The sequence below is a fragment of the Heteronotia binoei genome, chromosome 2 (genome assembly GCF_032191835.1).
Source record: "Heteronotia binoei isolate CCM8104 ecotype False Entrance Well chromosome 2, APGP_CSIRO_Hbin_v1, whole genome shotgun sequence".
Classification (NCBI taxonomy): Eukaryota; Metazoa; Chordata; class Lepidosauria; order Squamata; family Gekkonidae; genus Heteronotia; species Heteronotia binoei.
Window position 1 is genome coordinate 201616952 of NC_083224.1, and position 18257 is coordinate 201635208.

An 18257-nucleotide genomic window follows, 5' to 3' on the forward strand; every position below is an offset into this window, starting at 1 on the left:
TAATCAGGCAGGCAGGCAAAGTGCCTTCGAGGGAATCCATTAAATTACAGTCAAAGCTGTTTTAACACCTTCCCTCTCAGCTCTGCCACTCTTAAGTTTATTACTGGATTAAGGGAGATTTTTGCAAAATCACAGCCCGGAAACAACAAAGAAACAGCAAAATAGCAGAGATGAGGGTTGCCAACAAGCTGGAGAAAAAAATGTTTGACTGCTTTAATAGGGGCTCGATGTACGGAAATGGCCAAGGGGAAACTTTCCATGGCACTGAAGAAAAGAAGGCTTACTGTTGAATAATTGCCCATTTTGGCTTTATTAAGGGGCCAGGGCTTTTTTTGTGTAGCCAGTTTGGTGTAGTGGTTAAGTGCGTGGACTCTTATCTGGGAGAACCGGGTTTGATTCCCCACTCCTCCACTTGCACCTGCTGGAATGGCCTTGGGTCAGCCAGAGCTCTGGCAGAGGTTGTCCTTGAAAGGAAAGCTGATGTGAGAGCCCTCTCAGCCCCACCCACCTCACAGGGTGTCTGTTGCGGGGGGAGAAGATACAGGAGATTGTAAGCCGCTCTGAGACTGATTCAGAGAGAAGGGTGGGGTATAAATCTACAATTCTTCTTCTTCTTTTCTCCAGGATGCTGACTACCTTAGCAGAGATGCAGGCCTTCTCCTTGTTTTAGCCTTGCTCCCTTGAGGAATGAGGAGTTTGAGATTTAAAAATCCTGAGTTATGCAGCACCATTACATCACTTCCTGTTTCACACCCGGAAGTGCCATTGCAGCAATCAAGGAACTGAAATTTGGGCTAATCCGAGAGTGTTCTGCTATGCTGTGACATCACTTCCAGGTTTGAAACCAATAATAATGGGACAGAACTGGGCAATACCAATTCCTCTCCACCCATGTGCCATTTTGCTCTTACTGCTCCACAGCATGGTAATAGGAGCTCAGATCTCAAGGGTGGGAGATTGCCATAGAGGGCACCCTCATAGCCTTACCTCAGGGGTGGGGAACCTTTTTTCTGCCAAGGGCCATATTGATATTTATAACATCATTCATGGGCCATAAAAAATTACCAACTTAAAAAACAATGCTCCGCTGAGGGAGAATTAAATGCAAAATTAATGCAAATAATTGTTTTTCTTTTTGAAGTCATCTGGCACAAACGCACACACCAAGCCCGCCACCCTAGACAAATGCATAGGTCCAGGGCTTTTTTGTAGAAAAACCCTGCAGGAACTTAGCATATTAGACCACATCCCCTAATATTAGCATATTAGGCCACACCATCTGGGATAATCAAGTGCAAACTGAACTGTGGCAGTAACTTTTCCAGGCCCTGCAGTAATTCTGGCCGGCCAGCCAGGCCCCAGGGAGGTTGCCGCACGTACATCTGGGCCCTGTGATCCCTGCCTGGCCCTGGAGAGGCTGCTGCACAGCATGGCTGGGCCCCACGATCCTCACTGGCCAGCCAGGCCCCAGGGGGGCTGTCACATGGCTCCGTTTGGTCCAGCAGTCCCTGAGGGCCACACCAAGTGACCTCGAGGGCCGTATACGGCCCTTGGGACGAAGGTTCCCCCCACCCTGCATACCTTGTTCTGACTGCCTCAGGAATTCTTATGTTGACAGGAGACTGCATGGAGAGGCAAGGTGTATACATAATAAGCACCCAGCCCTTCTGGCCTGGAGAGGAGGAAGCTGATATGATCACCATCTTCAAGTATTTGAAGGGCTGTGATATAGAGGATGGTGTGGAATTGTTTTCTGTGGCCCCATGGGTTGAAATTAAATCAAAAGAGCTTCCAGCTCAACATTAGGAAGAACTTCCTGACCATTAGAGCGGTTCCTCAGTGGAACAGGCTCCTACTTAGGAGGTGGTGGGCTCTGCTTTCTTGGAGGTTTTTAAACAGAGGCTAGATGGCCATCTGACAGCAATGAAGATCCTGTGAATTTAGGGGGAGGCGTTTGTGAGTTTCCTGCATTGTGCAGGGGGTTGGACTAGATGACTCTGGAGGTCCCTTCCAACTCTATGATTCTGTCTGGGCCTGCAGAAAGGTTGTAGCATAGAATTAGACCCAGAAGGAATCAAAAGAGTTTCTGGTTCAACATTAAGAAGAACGTCCTGACCGTTAAAGTGATTCCTCGGTGGAACAGGCTTCCTCCTTGGGAGGTGGTGGGCTCTCCTTTCTTGGAGGTTTTTAAACAGAGGCTAGATGGCCATCTGACAGCAATGAAGATCCTGTGAATTTAGGGGGTGGTGTTTGTGAGTTTCCTGCATTGTGCAGGGGGTTGGACTAGATGACCCTGGAGGTCCCTTCCAACTCTATGATTCTATGTGTGATGCACACAACTTCCTGTGGAATCCCCATCAGCCAAAGGTCTGCCCTCTTTCTTAGCAGGCCCCGCCCGCAGGAGTGGTCAGTAAGGGTCTATTTACAGGGAAGGAAGTAAAGAGCTGCCCTTGGAGCAGGGAGTTAAATGCTGTCTCTGATGGCGCTCGGCAACCCCAGCCACCGAGAGCAGTGCCGGCCCTAGGGCACATGGTACCCCAGGCAGGCTTCCTGCCAGGCACCGCCCCTCCTCCAGCGCCCCCTGCTGCCCTTCCTCAGCTGCGTGTGCACGCCTCCTCCCCCTGAAGCTGGCTGTGACAAGGCTGGGCCCTACCAGCTTCGAGGCAGCCACACATTTCTTGAAGCCATTGCGGGAGAAGGTTTCTCCCCCCCTCCTTTCCAGAAGCCTCCTCCAGCGCTGACTTCAAAAAACGTGCAGCTGCCTGAAAGCTGGAAGGGCCCAGCGTCATCGCGGTGAGCTGAGGGGGGAGTGTGGCAGGAGGGAGGGAGCCAGTGGTGGCGGGGGGAGGTGTGGCGGCAGTGGGGGGGGAGAGGCAGTTGTCTAGGACACCGGGAGCCCAATTCAGCACCCCCCTCCCAGCACCCCTGGCAACCACCTACTTTGCCTAGTGGGCAAGCCAGCCCTCCTTCCAAGTCCCACCATCCCATTTGGGCAGGGATTCCGGCTCTTGGCTGAGGTGGGCCAATTCTGGCCCCAACCTCCAGCCCACAGGAGGTTTTCTTTCTTTTCTTTTTTTGGTTTTAAAACAATTTTATTGATAACGTATGGTTACAATGTCTAATTATATCTTTACCATCTCTAACCCATATGATATTTTCAATCCCCCCTCCCTCTGTTACTAGACTCCCGCTGAGGTTGTATACTTAAGTTCAATTATAACCACTCAAAGTTCAATGTCTTTCTTTTCTCACATTCATATTAAAAAATTGTCCAATGTCTTTTTACATTCCACTCTTGCTCTATATATCCTCTAAATTTCTTCCACTCCTTTTTAAACACGTCCAAATCATAGTCTCTTAAAGTTCTTGTTAATTTGTCCATCTCACTCCACGATAAAACTTTCTCTGGTATTTTTTCTTGCTTCCACAACTGCGCATACAATGTCCTAGCAGCTGAGAGCAAATACCAAATTAAAGTCCTATCTTCTTTTGGAAATTTTTCCATTTGTAACCCTAGCAGAAAAGTCTCTGCAACTTTCTTGAAGTCGTATCCCAAAATTTTAGAAATTTCTTGTTGTATCATCTGCCAAAACTTTTTCGCTTTTTCACAAGTCCACCACATATGAAAAAAAGAACCCTCGTGATTTTTACATTTCCAACATCTATCCAGCCCACAGGAGTTTTTTGTCCCTCCCTTGAGCTTTTGAACAACTGGCCTGTCAGCCTGCAGCATCATCTGATGGACTGCTGGGGGTGGGAAGGGCTGTCAAGTGGCGGTCGACGGAAGCACCCCCTTGTAGGGTTTAAGGGCAAGAGACATTCAGAGGTGGTTCGCCATTGCCAGCCTCGGCATAGAACCCTGGACTTCCCTCCGTGGTCTCCTATCCAAGGGCTAACCCAGACTGACCATGCCTAGTTTCTGAGATCTGACGAGATCACGTTAGCCTGGGCCATCTTGGAGCCTCCTGTTACTCCTGAAAAATTAGGAATGAGTGATATTAGGAGCCATTAAGAGCCCCTGAGAAGGACAGAGGGTCCTCCTGGAGAGGAGGCGGCTGAGAGGTGATATGATCACCATCTTCAAGTACTTGAAGGCCTGTCTTAACAGGACTCTTTTTTTAGCAGGAGCTCCTCTGCATATTAGGCCACGCCCCCCTGATGTAGCCAATCCTCCAAGATCTTAGAGGGCTCTTAGTACACAGCCTACTGTAAGCTCCAGGAGGATTGGCTACGTCAGGGGTGTGTGGCCTAATATCCAGAAACTGCCCCCCCTGCGCAGCCTCATTGTCCCCCCAAGCAGCCTCGCCATTCCCCCTTTATACCACTTTAAGGCCGGGGAAGGTGCCATGAAGCACTTTCCAGGCCGACCTCCCCCGCCCCCTGCTGAGCAGCTGATCCAATCAGCGGGGAAAACTGCAGTAGCAGTGGTGAGCGACCGCTGAAACAGCCGCGCTGCCGTCGTTTTCTTGGCTGATTGGATCAGCTGATCGACGGGGGGGGCGGAAGGTCAGTCTGGGGGGCGCTTCACCTTCCCTGGCCTTAAAGTGGTAAAAACAGGAGGCGGTGAAGGTGCGCAGGAGCAGGTGGCAAGTCTGCGGGGGGCGGGGCAGAGGAGGGAGGAGGAAACAGGAGAGGAGGAGGTGCTGCGAGGGGGGTGGTGGCCACTGGCTCTGGGGCCATGGTGGGTAGGGTTGCCAAGTCCAATTCAAGAAATATCTGGGGACTTTGGGGGTGGAGCCAGGAGACTTTGGGGGTGGAGCCAGGAGACATTGGGGCGGAGCCAGGAACAAGAGTGTGACAAGCATAATTGAACTCCAAGAGAGTTCTGGCCATCACATTTAAAGGGACAGCACACCTTTTAAAATGTCTTCCTTCCATAGGAAATAATGAAGGATAAGGGCACCTTCTTTTGGGGCTCATAGAATTGGACCCCCTGGTCCAATCGTTTTGAAATTTGGGGGATACTTTGGGGAGAGGCACTAGATACTATATTGAAAATTTGGTGCCTCTACCTCAAAAAACAGCTCCCCCAGAGCCCCCGAAACCTCCAGATCAATTCCCCATTATACCCTATGAGAAGACGTCCCCCCCCCCCCCGTTTCTGGCAGATCTGATGCAGGGGACTCTGTACTCACGAGTTGCTGCCAGCTTCTCACAGCAACACAGGCACACCAGCTGGGCACTTTATGGCATGGAATAGGAAGCCGGCAGAACTCACTCACCTCCGGAGGTGCAAAAGCACATGGTCCTTTGGGGGCGTGGCTGGGCTCCCCTCCCTTCACCGGCCAGCTGACTGGGAGCTGGAAGCAGCCTGAGAAAACGGAAGAGCTCTGGCTGCTGCGATCGGGGCTGGGTGGGAAGGGCTGCCGTTCTCCCCCTCCCCTCCCCTCCCCCCCCGCTTTCCCTTTTATGGCCAGCGGGGGGAGGAGGCTCCAAATCGGGGGTCTCCAGGCCTAGCGGGGGATTTTGGGAACCCTAATGGTGGGCCGGCCAGCCCTGGGGCCGGTCCCTGGGATTTATTTATTTATTACTTTAAATTTCTATCCCGCCCTCTCCGCAAGCGGACTCAGGGCGGCTAACAGCATTCATTTTTACAAATTAAACCAATAAAAAATAGCTACAGTTTAATATAATTTAAAAACATTTCATTTCATGGTGCTGTATCACTACAACATAATATAAGTGGTGATTATGGTACTCTATAGTGATGTAGGGTGGCAGCTCTCTCGAAGATGATAAAAAGGTTGGGGGCCTCTGCTTTACAGAACCCAAAAGGCATTTCGGGGCCCCTTCCCCAGCCTTAACATTGTGCAAATAGAGGGGAAAGGAGGAGGCGGCAGCGCTGCGAGGGGGGGGCGGGGAGGCCGAATTTGGTGTCCCCACGGTGTCGCCCTGGGGCTGCGGTGGGCCAGCCAGCCTTGGTGCCGGTCCCTGGTGCCAAAAAGGTTGGGGACCACTGCTCTATATGACAGCCCTTCAAGCACTTGGTCCCACCTGAAGGCTGCCATCCCTGTTTCTAGGGCAACTATTCTTTGTTGCCTGGGACTCAGTTGTGATAGCGGAAGATCTTCATCACCACCTGGAGGCAGGCAGCCCTAGATATGCCTGATTCCGACCAGAGGCCCAGCTACCAAATGGGCAGGTCTCCTTCCTGATGGATGGCTGCCTTCCTTGGCTGAAGAAGGCCTTTATGAGTCTCCACGTGGCAGGCTGCCGGTAAGAAAAGGTCACTTGGAGGTATTTGTCCCGGTCCCTTTCAAGAAACTTTGACCTTTAATTTCCCTGCGGGCTCAAATGCCAAGTGCAGACTCTCAGTCAAAGTGGCCAGCAGCCAGATAGCTCTACAAGATGGCGCTACTTTTTGTGTCAAACGAGAGGGAAAGAACTTAAGATTCGTGCTCAGTGCAAAAACGCTCAGGCTTCTTGCGAGCTGCTTTTGTTTGGAGTGCCAGGGAAAGGAGAACAATTATTTTTCAAAACAAAAAAATATCCCCCCACCAACCTGTCCATTTCTCTGCAGAGGGGCTACTTTTCAGAATCAAACAGCACAGCCATTGGGGGAGCAAGAAAACACAAATTAATAATTTTCTTTTCCTGTTAACATGTAATTAGTATTTGGCAACCGTTCTTCCCAGGGAGCAGGCATGTGGCTAGAAAGAGGGAGGGGGGAAGGGGTTCTGGACCTATCCCCTTAGCCTTTTCTTTTGTGTGTGTGTGCATGCACAAAACAGATTCGAGCCAAATTGAAAAGCGAGTCATATGCTTAACAAACGACAATATAGCCTTTGGGGCTCAGTTCAGACATCACGTAAATACCTCGTTTATTTTAACTACGGTTAGATGGTGAATCCAGGATTCAGCTTCCAGCCAATGGTTCAAATGTAATTTATGCCGGAATGATTTTTGTTAGTGTTTAAGGCGCAGCCAAACTCTCACTTTCTTCAAGTTCTGGTTTGGTTTGATCAAATGTCTTCTCTCCACCACCCCAGCTGGTATCCCATCCTGCTTTGTGGAAAGGGGTGGGGAAGTCTCCACTAATAAGCCAAGATTGGGCCAGGATATCTGTGCTAGGGTTGCCAACCTCCAGCTGGTGCCTGGCAATCTCCCCAAAATTATAAGAGCTTTCCAGACACTCCAAAATGTGATTTTGGGCTGTATCAACAGAAGTCTAGTGTTCAGATCACACCAAGTGATGGTAACACTTTACTCTGCCCTGGTTAGACCTCACCTAGAGTACTGTGTTCAGTTTTGGGCACCACATTTTAAGAAGGATCTAGACAAGCTGGAATGTGTCCAGAGGGGGGCAATGAAGATGATGAGGAGTCTGGAGACCAAGTCCTATGAAGAAAGGTTGAAGAAGCTGGGCATGTTTAGCCTGGAGAGGAGGCGGCTGAGAGGTGATATGATCACCATCTTCAAGTACTTGAAGGGCTGTCATCTAGAGGATGGTGTGGAATTGTTTGCCGTTGCCCAAGAAGGTCAGAACCAGTGGCTTTGAAAATTAAGTCAAAAGCATTTTGGACTAAATATTAGGAAGAACTTCCTGACCACTGGAGTGGATTCTCAGTGGAACAGGCTTCCTTGGGAGGTGGTGGGCTCTCCTTCCTTGGAGGTTTTTAAAGAGAGGCTGGATGGCCATCTGACAGCAATGCTGATTCTGTGAATTGATTCTGTGAACTTAATTTGTGAATGTCCTGCATTGTGCAGGGGGCTGGACTAGATGACTCTGGAGGTCCATTCCAACTTCATGATTCTAGAACTACAGAGATCAACTCCCCTGGAAAAAATGGCTGGGGTTTTTTTTGGGTGGGGGGGGGCAGATTTGAAGTCATCATAACCCTCTCGAGCTCCCCCCTCCCTAAATGCCCAGGAATTTTTCAATCTGAATCTGGCAAATCTAGCTCATACATCATATGGAACCATCATTAAGGCTAACACAGCAGGTAATCTAGCAATTTCAAACCAGGATTTCCAATCCTGGTTTGATGGACCCTAACTAATCATCCTTAATGTGTTCAGAAGATTACGCAAACCACAGGTGGTCTCATTAAACCCTGTTTTCACGAGATGTCTGAACTGAGCCGTGATTGGTTTGTTCAAGGACTTTTTTGGATGAAGCCATTTAACTTGAAGGTGGCCTGGCACCACCCCATCATCTGCCGTTATTATTTGTGCACAGATGAAGGTAAAGCCCTGGGGGGTGTGGGCGCAACTGTTTCGAACAAAAAGCAGTTTCATCAGGTACCCTTGGTGGTCTTCAGTAGAACAGCTGGATTCAAGTCCTGTAAGCACCTCAGAGATACCCAAGATTTTGAGGCCCAGCCTTTCAAGTCTCAAAAGCTCTGACGAAGGGAACTTCTAAGGTGCCTCTGGCAGGCCCAGCACTAGGGGTTTGGGTGCCCCCGGCCGAACCCCGCCCCCCGCCCTAGGCTCTTCTCACGCACGCAGCCTGATGACGTCACCGGAAGTGATTTGTGAGACTGAAATTTTTGGTGTTTTTTTTTTTTATTCCTTCTATCCCTTTGTTTTTTTTTTGTTTTTTTGCCTAAATGTCTGAACCCAAGCAGACCCGACAAAGGGCCCCTTCATTAGAGAAAATGCAGGAGCAAATGGATGCCATGGAAGCCAGATTAATAAAAGGAGTTAAGAGAATGATAGATGATTTAAAGGAAGAAATTATTACAGAGATTAAAAAAGAAGTGGATGATCTCAAAATAAAAACTGAGGAAACAGATAAGAAAGTGCAGGGGATGGAAGAGAAAGTGGTTTAAAAGTACAGGGAAATATCACAGTGCGCAAAGTGAAATCATATTCTTATTTGTGAAGTACCAGGAAAGTTAGATTATTTGAGTCCCGTTGCACTTTTAAAAACAGCAGGATTTTTTTTTTTGGGGGGGGGGGGTGGCGGGGTTGAGTTTTCTGACTTTTGAAAGCTCATCCCCCGAAATACTCAAATCAAGCTGTTCTACTACAGACCAACACAGAAATCCTCTGAAACTACCAGGAAAATGTCATCACAAACCTTTTGGGCTAAATACCTTAAACAGCAGGACCCTGTACTGTAGTTGTCAAAGGACCAGTGAAACAGAGATGTCTGATAGCTGCATATCTTGGCATTTAGCCCGTTGAGGATCCCAATTTTGATTCTGAATTTTGTCACAGGTGCCCAGGCCTTCCCCTCCTCCACTGCTAAGGCCTGCTTGGGGGTAAGAACATAAGAGAAGCCAGTGGCCCATCCAGTCCAACACTCTGTGTCACACAGTGGCCAAAAAACCAAGGTGCCATCAGAAGGTCCATCAGTGGGGCCAGACACTAGAAGCCCTCCCACTGTGCCCCCCCCCCCAAGCACCAAGAATACAGAGCATTACATACTCCAGACAGAGTTTCATCTAGAGAGCCAGTTTGGTGTAGTGGTTAAGTGCATGGACTCTTATCTGGGAGAACCGGGTTTGATTCCCCTCTCCTCCACTTGCAGCTGCTGGAATGGCCCTGGGTCAGCCATAGCTCTGGCAGGAGTTGTCCTTGAAAGAGCAGCTTCTGTGAAAGCTCTCTCAGCCCCACCCACCTCACAGGGTGTCTGTTGTGGGGGAAGAAGATAAAGGAGATTGTAAGCTGCTCTGAGTCTCTGATTCAGAGAGAAGGGCGGGGTATAAATCTGCAAATTCTTCTTTTTCTTCTTCTTCTGCACCTTGTGGCTAATAGCCACAGATAGACCCCTGCTCCATATTGTTTCAGGGTTCTCAGGCGATGAAGAACTTCAAAACCATCATTTTTTTAAGACTGGTCCTTGGATGCAAATGGTCAATGGTTCCCACTCTTCTTCCAGATACCCTTTAGCGGTAATTTTTCCTTGCCAGACTCATCCCGCTGGTTAGAAATTCGTAAGTTTAGACAAGTGTTTCTATTGTGAGGGTGTAATGCCTTAGACTCAAGTGGAGGTGTAAGGGAGATATAACAGAATTCGTACAGAGGAACACAAACACTAACTCAGCTTAGAGGCAACACTGCTCCCTAGGTGATACTGTTTTAGTATGTCCTCAAAACAATACTGCACGAAAAAAATACATTACTCTTTGGATAAAACAGCTAACGACACTTTCTGAGACGCGGTTGCTGCACTGTCTGCTCTCAAGTAGATTGGAGAACCGCATGAGAGATGTGATTTTTTTTCTCTTTATGGTGTCAAAAGGGAACTGATTTTCGTTTTTTTGCATGCGTGTGTGCATGAACTGTGGATGAATAGCTAATGACTATTAAAGCTAGGGAAAGGAAATCATTGGCTTGAATTGAATCCAGAAGCAGAGTGCATAATTGGTATGGCCAACCAAGTCCAGATAACAACTCCAAGACAGCAGAGGCAGGGAAAGTAAGAAACAGGGGTTTTTTTGTAGCAGGAACTCCTTGGCATATTAGGCCACACACCCCTGATGCAGCCAATCCTCCAGGAGCTTACAGTAGGCCCTGTAAGAAGAGCCCTGTAAGCTCTTGGAGGATTGGCTACATCAGGGAGGTGTGGCCTAATATGCAAAGGAGTTCTTGCTACAAAGAAAGCCCTAGAAGGAATAGCTTGCTGACTTGTTGGCAGTTGTCTAATAACAGCAACTGAGTACTGCCTGGGCCATATTTGTCTCCCTCTCCCTGACTGTAGCTGTAGAGCAGGGGTGTCAAACATGTGGCCCAGGGGACAAATCAGGCCTTAGGAAGGCTCCTATCAGGCCCCTGAGCAACTGGCTGCCATCTGCTTCCTTCTCCCTCTCTCTTGCTCCCTTCTGCATCACAGCTTGCTTTGCAAGGCTTACTCAATCGTAAAGGAGCAACAGTTCAAATCTCTATTTTCTCCATTGGCTGAGGCTCCTCCCTTGGGAAGGAAGGGGGGAGGGAGAGCTTTTTTTTGCCAGGCTCTCTCAATTACACACCAGAGCTACTGATCCAAGCCTCTCTTCCTTCTATTGGATGAGGCTCCTCCCCTTCCTGGCCCCCTGGGGAAGGAAGGAAAGAGACAGAGCTTCCTTAGCCCAGTTCCCTAGATCCCATGGGCGAAATACAAAGGAAGCACCTTTCAAACCAATGAGTGCTAATGTTTTAAGTTTTTTTTTTTTTAAAAAAAATCTTTAATTGTGTTTGTCTGTGCCCTTTATAAAGTGTATATCTCTGTTACCTAACCTCAAAGAGGTACACAAACGGCCCGGCCTGATATGGCCCAGCCCAGCAAGGTCTCATTTATGTCAGATCTGGCCCTCATAACAAATGAGCTTGACACCCCTGTGTAGAGCTTCGGCATGATGACCATTGGCATGAGCCCTTGGGCACAACCAAAAGGTTCTTGGCCTTTTGTCTCTTAGCTCACAGTTCTTACTTGTGATCTATTGAACCCTGGTAAACCCAAATCATATTGTTTTTCTGTTTGGCTTATTTACACTGCACATTTATTTTGCTGTTGTTAGAAGCTTTGGCAGCCTGCAGGGAGAAAGGTGGGCTATAAACATTCTAAATAAACTGAAGCTTCCAGGATGTCTCCAAGGGCAGTCCCAGTCACAGAGTATTGCAGCAGTCAAGCCTGGATGGTACAGAAATGCGGCTCAATAAATCCGACCACTCCAGAAGGGGTAAGAATGTATACAGTAGATGATCTTGGCAACAAGTTCTACTTAACTACCCAGAAGCAGGCTAGTATCCAAAATCACCCCAGCTTCTTGAGCTACTCTGGCAGGGTTCAGTCATTAGTCCCTTCCAGAACCCATCTGCCTTTCCCTAAGGAGCCCTGGTAGCAAATTTGGTTTCTTCATTAAGCTTCATAGTCACCAGGGCGTTTGAACCCAGGCCACTCAGATAACGTGAAGTGATGGTATTGCTTTACTCTGCTCTAGTAAGACCTCACCTGGAGTATTCTGTTCAGTTTTGGGCACTACATTTTAAGAAGGATCTAGACAAGCTGGAACAGGTTCAGAGGAGGGTGACAAAGATGGTGAGGGGTCTGGAGACGAAGTCCTATGAAGAAAGATTGAAGGAGCTGGGGATGTTTAGCCTGGAGAGGAGGCAGCTGAGAGGTGATAGGATCACCATCTTCAAGTACTTGAAGGGCTGTCATATAGAGGATGGGGTGGAATTGTGGCCCCAGAAGGTAGGACCAGAACCAATGGGTTGAAATTAAATCAAAAGAGGTTCCGGCTCAACATTAGGAAGAACTTCCTGACCGTTAGAGCAGTTCCTCAGTGGAACAGGCTTCCTCGGGAGGTGGTGACCTCTGCTTCCTTGGAGGTTTTTAAACAGAGGCTAGATGGTCCTCTGACAGCAATGAAGATCCTGTAAATCTAGGAGAAGGTATTTGTGAGTTTCCTGCATTGTGCAGGGGGTTGGACTAGATGACCCTGGAGGTTCCTTCCAACTCTATGATTCTATGAACTCAGATCTTAGTCAAAGACTCTGCACCACACTGACTCTCTTATCGGCAACCCACACTACTGCCTTCTGCAAACACACCAGCTTGTGAAGCAAACAAGAGCCACGATGCACACATCCATATGTTACTTACTTGTAGGTCGAACGTAAACCTTCAGCTTTAAGCAGGGCTTGTCAACCAGGTTGGGCGGAGTGGCTGCTGCAAGACACACAGGGTGAGAGAGAGAATGAAAGTGGGGTCAGAATGCTACATGGCCCTTTTGCTGCTTGATTCAGAATCTGCATGTCTGCTGAACATCAGGGGACAAAAAAAGATACAGAATAATCTTGAGAGCATGAGTTCTAGACCCTTCCCTGCCCTCCCCAGGACAGAATTCATACATGTGCTCATCCCCCATCTTGTCTCTTGAGAAAGGAACAATATTGCCCATCAGAACACCTCCAATACAGTAGCACCAAAGATTATATGATATTCAAAATCAATTATGTTTTTTTTTCCAGTATGGAATAGCAATGCCCTTTTGGCAAGCAGGAAGACATATCTCAACCCTCTGACAGAGGCTTAGCGAGGGCAGCAGGCTGGGCAGAGTGGCTTTGCAGCACCTTTTCACACCCACACGAAGACACAGGAAGCTGCCTTATAGTAAAGGAGACCCTTGGTCCATCAAGGTCAGTACTGTCTACATCAGGGATGTCAAACATGCAGCGCAAGGGCTGAATCAGGCCCTCACAGGGCTCCTATCAGACCCGTGAGCAACTGGCTGTCATCTGCCTCCTTCTCCCTCGCTTCCTTCTGCATCACAGCTTGCTTTGCCAGGCTTGCTCAATTGCGCAGGAGCTGCAGAGCTAAACCTCTATTTTCTCCATCGGCCGAGACTCCTCCCTTGGGGAGGAAGGTGGGGGAGGGAGAGCTTGCTTTGCCAGGCTCTCTCGATCACAAAGTAGAGCTACTGAGCCAAGCCTCTCTTCCTTCTATTGGCTGAGGCTCCTCCCCTTCCTGTCCTCTGGGAAGGAAGAAAAGAGCCAGAGGTTCCTTTGCCCAGTTCCCTGAATCCGTGGGTGAAATACAACGAAAGCACCTTGAAGACCAACGACTGGTAATGCCTCAAGCATGTTTTATTTTAAGGTGGTTTTTTTTTTAAAAAAACCTTTAATTGTGTTTGCCTGTGTCCTTTATCCAGTTTATAGCTAATAGGTATGCACATGGCCCGGCCCAACAAGGGTCTCCTTTATGGCAGATCCAGCCCTCATAACAAATGAGCCCGACAGCCTGGCGGTGGCTCTCCAGGGTCTCGGGTGGAAGCCTTTCACAGCACCTGGCCCCAGATCCCTTGGAGATGGAGACTGAACCTAGGCCCTTCTGCAGGCCAAGCAGATGCTCTGCTCTGGAGCCACAACTTCTCCTTAACTTCAGCCTGACATAACGAACCAGGTTCGAGGCAGGAAGCGATGCAGGCTGTACGGGCCGAACTCTGTTTTGCACGAAGCTTGCAAAACCAAGCAGTGTTTTGCGCAAACCACTTTCGAGTAGGAGTAGGGTTGCCAAGTCCAATTCAAGAAATATCTGGGGACTTTGGGGGTGGAGCCAGGAGACTTTGGGGGTGGAGCCAGGAGCAAGGGTGTGACAAGCATAATTGAACTCTAAGGGAGTTCTGGCTATCACATTTAAAGGGACAGCACACCTTTTAGAATGCCTTCATTCCATAGAAAATAATGAAGGATAGGGGCACCTTCTTTTGGGGCTCATAAAATTGGACCCCCTGGTCCAATCCTTTTGAAACTTGGGAGGTGTTTTGGGGAGAGGCACTAGATGCTATACAGAAAATTTGGCACTTCTACCTCAAAAAACAGCCCCCCCCCCAGAGCCCCTGACACCCGCAGATCAATTCCCCATCATTCCCTATGGCACTCGTTCCTGGAGGTGCATAATGGCTGTGGGGGTGGAGCTTCCCCCGCCGGCCAGCTGGCTGAGGGAGGGGGGAAGCCTGTAAAACCAGGGGATCCCCCGCTGGGGCCTGGGGATTGGGAAGCCTAAGTAGGAGTTGTTCATCAGAGGAAGGGGGACTCGGAATGGCGGCAGCAGGAGCCTGCTTTGGGTCACAGTCTTTGCCTGCCTGCTTCCTGGGGGGAAGACAGAACAGGATGCCTCCCCCCCACCCCCAAATGGCACTCTCCTTCCTATAGGGTGGCCAGGTTCAAGTCAAGAAATATCTGGGGACTTTGGGGGTGGAGCTAGAAGACTTTGGGAGTGGAGCCAGGATCATGGTTATGAGCATAAGGGAATTCTAAAGGGAGTCCTGGCCATCACATTTAAAGGGATCACGCTCCTTTTAAATGCCTTCCCTCCATTTGGAATAATGGATAGGGGCACCTTCTTTGGGGGCTCATACAATTGGACCCCCCCCCCAGTCCAATCTTTTTGAAACTTGGGGATTATTTGGAAGAGAGTCACCGGATGCTATGCAGAAAATTTGGTGCCTCTACCTCAAAACCCAACTCACCTAGAGCCCCAGATACCTGTGGATCAATTCTCCATTATACCCTATGGGAATCATTCTCCATAGGGAATAATGGAATGCCCAGCAGACATTTGCTCCCCCCCTCCTCACTTTCTGATGACCCTGAAGTGGGGGAGGGCCTCCAAACCGGGGGATCCCCTGCTCCCACCTGGGGATTGGCAACCCTACCTTCCTAACAGCCTGATTCAAGGGCTTTGGATCTGGACTAATATTCCCTCTAAGCTGTAGTGTCTTGTGAGCAAAAATTCTCATCCACAATTTTTAGAAAAGACCCAGGTAGCAGATTTCGAGATTTCTTCACTTTGGTATTTTCATATTTTTTGTCTTTAGTTGCATCTAGGACGGGCAGAAACTAATATCTAAAATTTACAATTGGCTATTAATGAACAAAATGCAAGATGAAACAGTCAAAGAGAGCTGGATCAGATAGCTGAGTGATTTTGGATACAATATGGAACTGGAAGAATGGGAAAATATTTGGAAACACAACCTCCAACTAACCTCGGCCAATGAATTTAAAGAAAATCTGTACAAGATGGCCTATAGATGGTACTTGACCCCAGAGAGACTGGCCAAGATTTATCCAAGCTACTCTAACAAGTGTTGGAAGTGCGGAAAGGTGAAGGGAACCTTATTCCACATTTGGTGGCAGTGTGTCTATGCCAAGAAATACTGGGCCCAGGTCAATACCTGGTGCCAAAAAATCTTTAAAATAAGGCTCCCGCATACACCAGAATTTTATTTGCTAAGTATAATAAAAGAAAAACTCCCCAAACTAGAAAAAAACCGTCTGTTATATATTGCCACTGTAGCTAGAATTTTATATGCCAGGTACTGGAAAGTTGCAGAAATCCCAAGAAGGGACGAGTTTGTACAAAAGCTATTAGAGGCAGTAGAATTAGATATTTTAACAATGAAATTGAGAGGACAGTCTTATTCAACTACTAAAGAAATTTGGAACCCACTGTATCTATGGATAAAAAGTGTGGGAATTGAAATGAGAAACTTAAATTTATGTTTTGGTAACCCTTAGGCTCTTGGTGATGGGGTGGGAAGGGTGGTGGGGGTGTGTTGATCGTTTCAAATGTATGTCTTATTTGAATCAATCTGATATCACAAGTATTCTGTATTATATATAAGTTTCAATAAAAGATTGTTTGGGGGGGGGGGGGAAGAAACCTTCCATTCTGAATAAAACGTTGTTGTTCTTAAAGGTCCCACTTGACTCCTGCTTTGTTCTACTGCAGGGGCGGCCAAAGGGGTTCTTTCAAACATATTGTGTGGCTCTTGACGCCACTACCATCACGTCAGCCAGCTTGGAAAATGTATTCCTCTTTTTAAATCACTTCTCTAAGCCAAGCCAGATGGCAGCTTGGAGAATGCATTTAAAGTTAACGCTGCTTTCTTTCCACCTCTCCCTCCTCCTTCCCCCATCCATTTGCCTGCCTGCCCGCCTTCCTTCCTTTCTTGTGGCTCTCAAACATCTGATGTTTGTGTCTTGCGGCTCTCAAGCACCTGACATTTGTTCTATGTGGCTCTTCCGTTAAGCAAGTTTGGTCACCCCTGTTCTACTTGCTTCGGATCAACACAGCTGCTCACCTGGGTCGGCCGAGAGGGAGCACTGAATTCAGTGGGCCACACTCAGGCCTGCAAACATTCTTTGTGCATTGTATGCTGAACATGAGTCAACAGTGTGATGCGGTGGCTAAAAAGGCAAATGCAATTTTGGGCTGTATCAACAGAAGTAGAGTGTCCAGATCACGTGATGTGATGGTATCGCTTTACTCTGCTCTGGTAAGACCTCACCTGAAGCATTGTGTTCAATTTTGGGCACCACATTTTAAGAAGGATATAGACAAGCTGGAACGGGTCCAGAGGAAGGCGACGAAGATGGTGAGGGGTCTGGAGACCAAGTCCTATGAAGAAAGGCTGAAGGAGTTAGGGATGTTTAGCCTGGAGAGGAGGCGGCTGAGAGGTGATCTGATCACCATCTTCGAGTACTTGAAGGGCTGTCTTATAGAGGATAGTGTGGAATTGTTTTCTGTGGCCCCGGAAGGTAGGACCAGAACCAGTGGGTTGAAATTAAATCAAAAGAGTTTCCAGCTCAGCATTAGGAAGAACTTCCTGACTGTTAGAGCGATTCCTCAGTGGAACAGGCTTTCTTGGGAGGTGGTGGGCTCTCCTTCCTTGGAGGTTTTTAAACAGAGGCTAGATGGCCACCTGACAGCAATGAAGCTCCTGTGAATTTAGGCGTTTGTGAGTTTCCTGCATCGTGCAAGGGGTTGGACTAGATGACCCTGGAGGTCTCTTCCAACTCTATGATTCTAGGATTCTATATGCTGATGTGAAACCATCATCCTGAGGTTCTTCCTGCGAATCGGCCGATGACCCTGCAGACTCCAGAGTGGACACACTGACTGATGTTTGACCCGCACATGTTTCTCGGCCTTGTTAAGAAGCTTAACGCCCCCCAATCCCTTAAGCTTGACTGATACCTCCCGCTTTTGAAATCACATCTTTGATCAACACTTCTCTCTCCCCCCCCCCCCGCCCCCCAAAATGTCAAAAGTTGTCTGACCCCCAGTTGGGATGCTTTTCCTGACCAAATATCCTTAGACGTGTCTGGATTCCCCCCAATAAAAAAAATCTGCCAAGGCCAATGATACGCTTTGGAGGGCCTCCTTCGTCCGGGGGGGGGGGGTGTGAGAGTCGTGTTGGGCAGGAAAGGTTTGTCTGGGGGGGGAGGGAAAGTTTGTAATTAAAAGAGGAGGGGGGAGGAGGGGTGGGAGGGATGGGGAGGCTTCGAGGCATGAAATTGTCTGGATTAGGACGGATCGGCTGAGAAAAGGGGACATATAAAGCATGGGGGAGCGGGGGGAGTGGGGCTGAAGGGGAGATTTGACAAGGTGGATTTTGAGCCTGCTCCTGAAACAGATCAAACTTGACAGTCCAATTCCGTGCTGGGCAGGGAATATCCTGTTTTAAGAAAAGGCTGATGCTTCCTCTTCTTTGAAGGGTCATCCCCAATGAATGCGAGAGCCACATCCCAAACACCAGTTATACTGATGTTTCTCCAGGGGGCCGTAGATCTAAGCCGAGGCGCCCCCCCCTCGCCCCGCCCTCCTCTCTCCTGCTGCACCCGGATTGTGTTTTAGAAAAGGAACTGGCCACGTCTTGAAAACAGAAGGATGTAAAATGAGCCTTCCTGGGGCAAACCCAGGGCCTGCCTAGCGCTCGCCATGCATTTCCCAGATGTTGATAGATCCAGATGTTTAAGCGCTTTTTGGCAGTGGGCACATTTCAGTCTGCATTTTATTTTTCTGTCGTACACATATCCCC

At 48.5% G+C, this 18257-nt stretch overlaps 1 protein-coding gene across 1 annotated transcript in view; it reads right to left on the bottom strand.

Moving 5' to 3' along the window:
* EFNA2 (ephrin A2) overlaps nucleotides 1-18257 on the bottom strand; it is a 292098-nt gene that overhangs the window by 1815 nt on the left and 272026 nt on the right. Inside the window, exon 3 of the mRNA XM_060233450.1 lies at nucleotides 12533-12598. Within this exon, the coding sequence (XP_060089433.1) occupies nucleotides 12533-12598 (66 nt within the window). The remainder of the gene's footprint in view (nucleotides 1-12532; nucleotides 12599-18257) is intronic.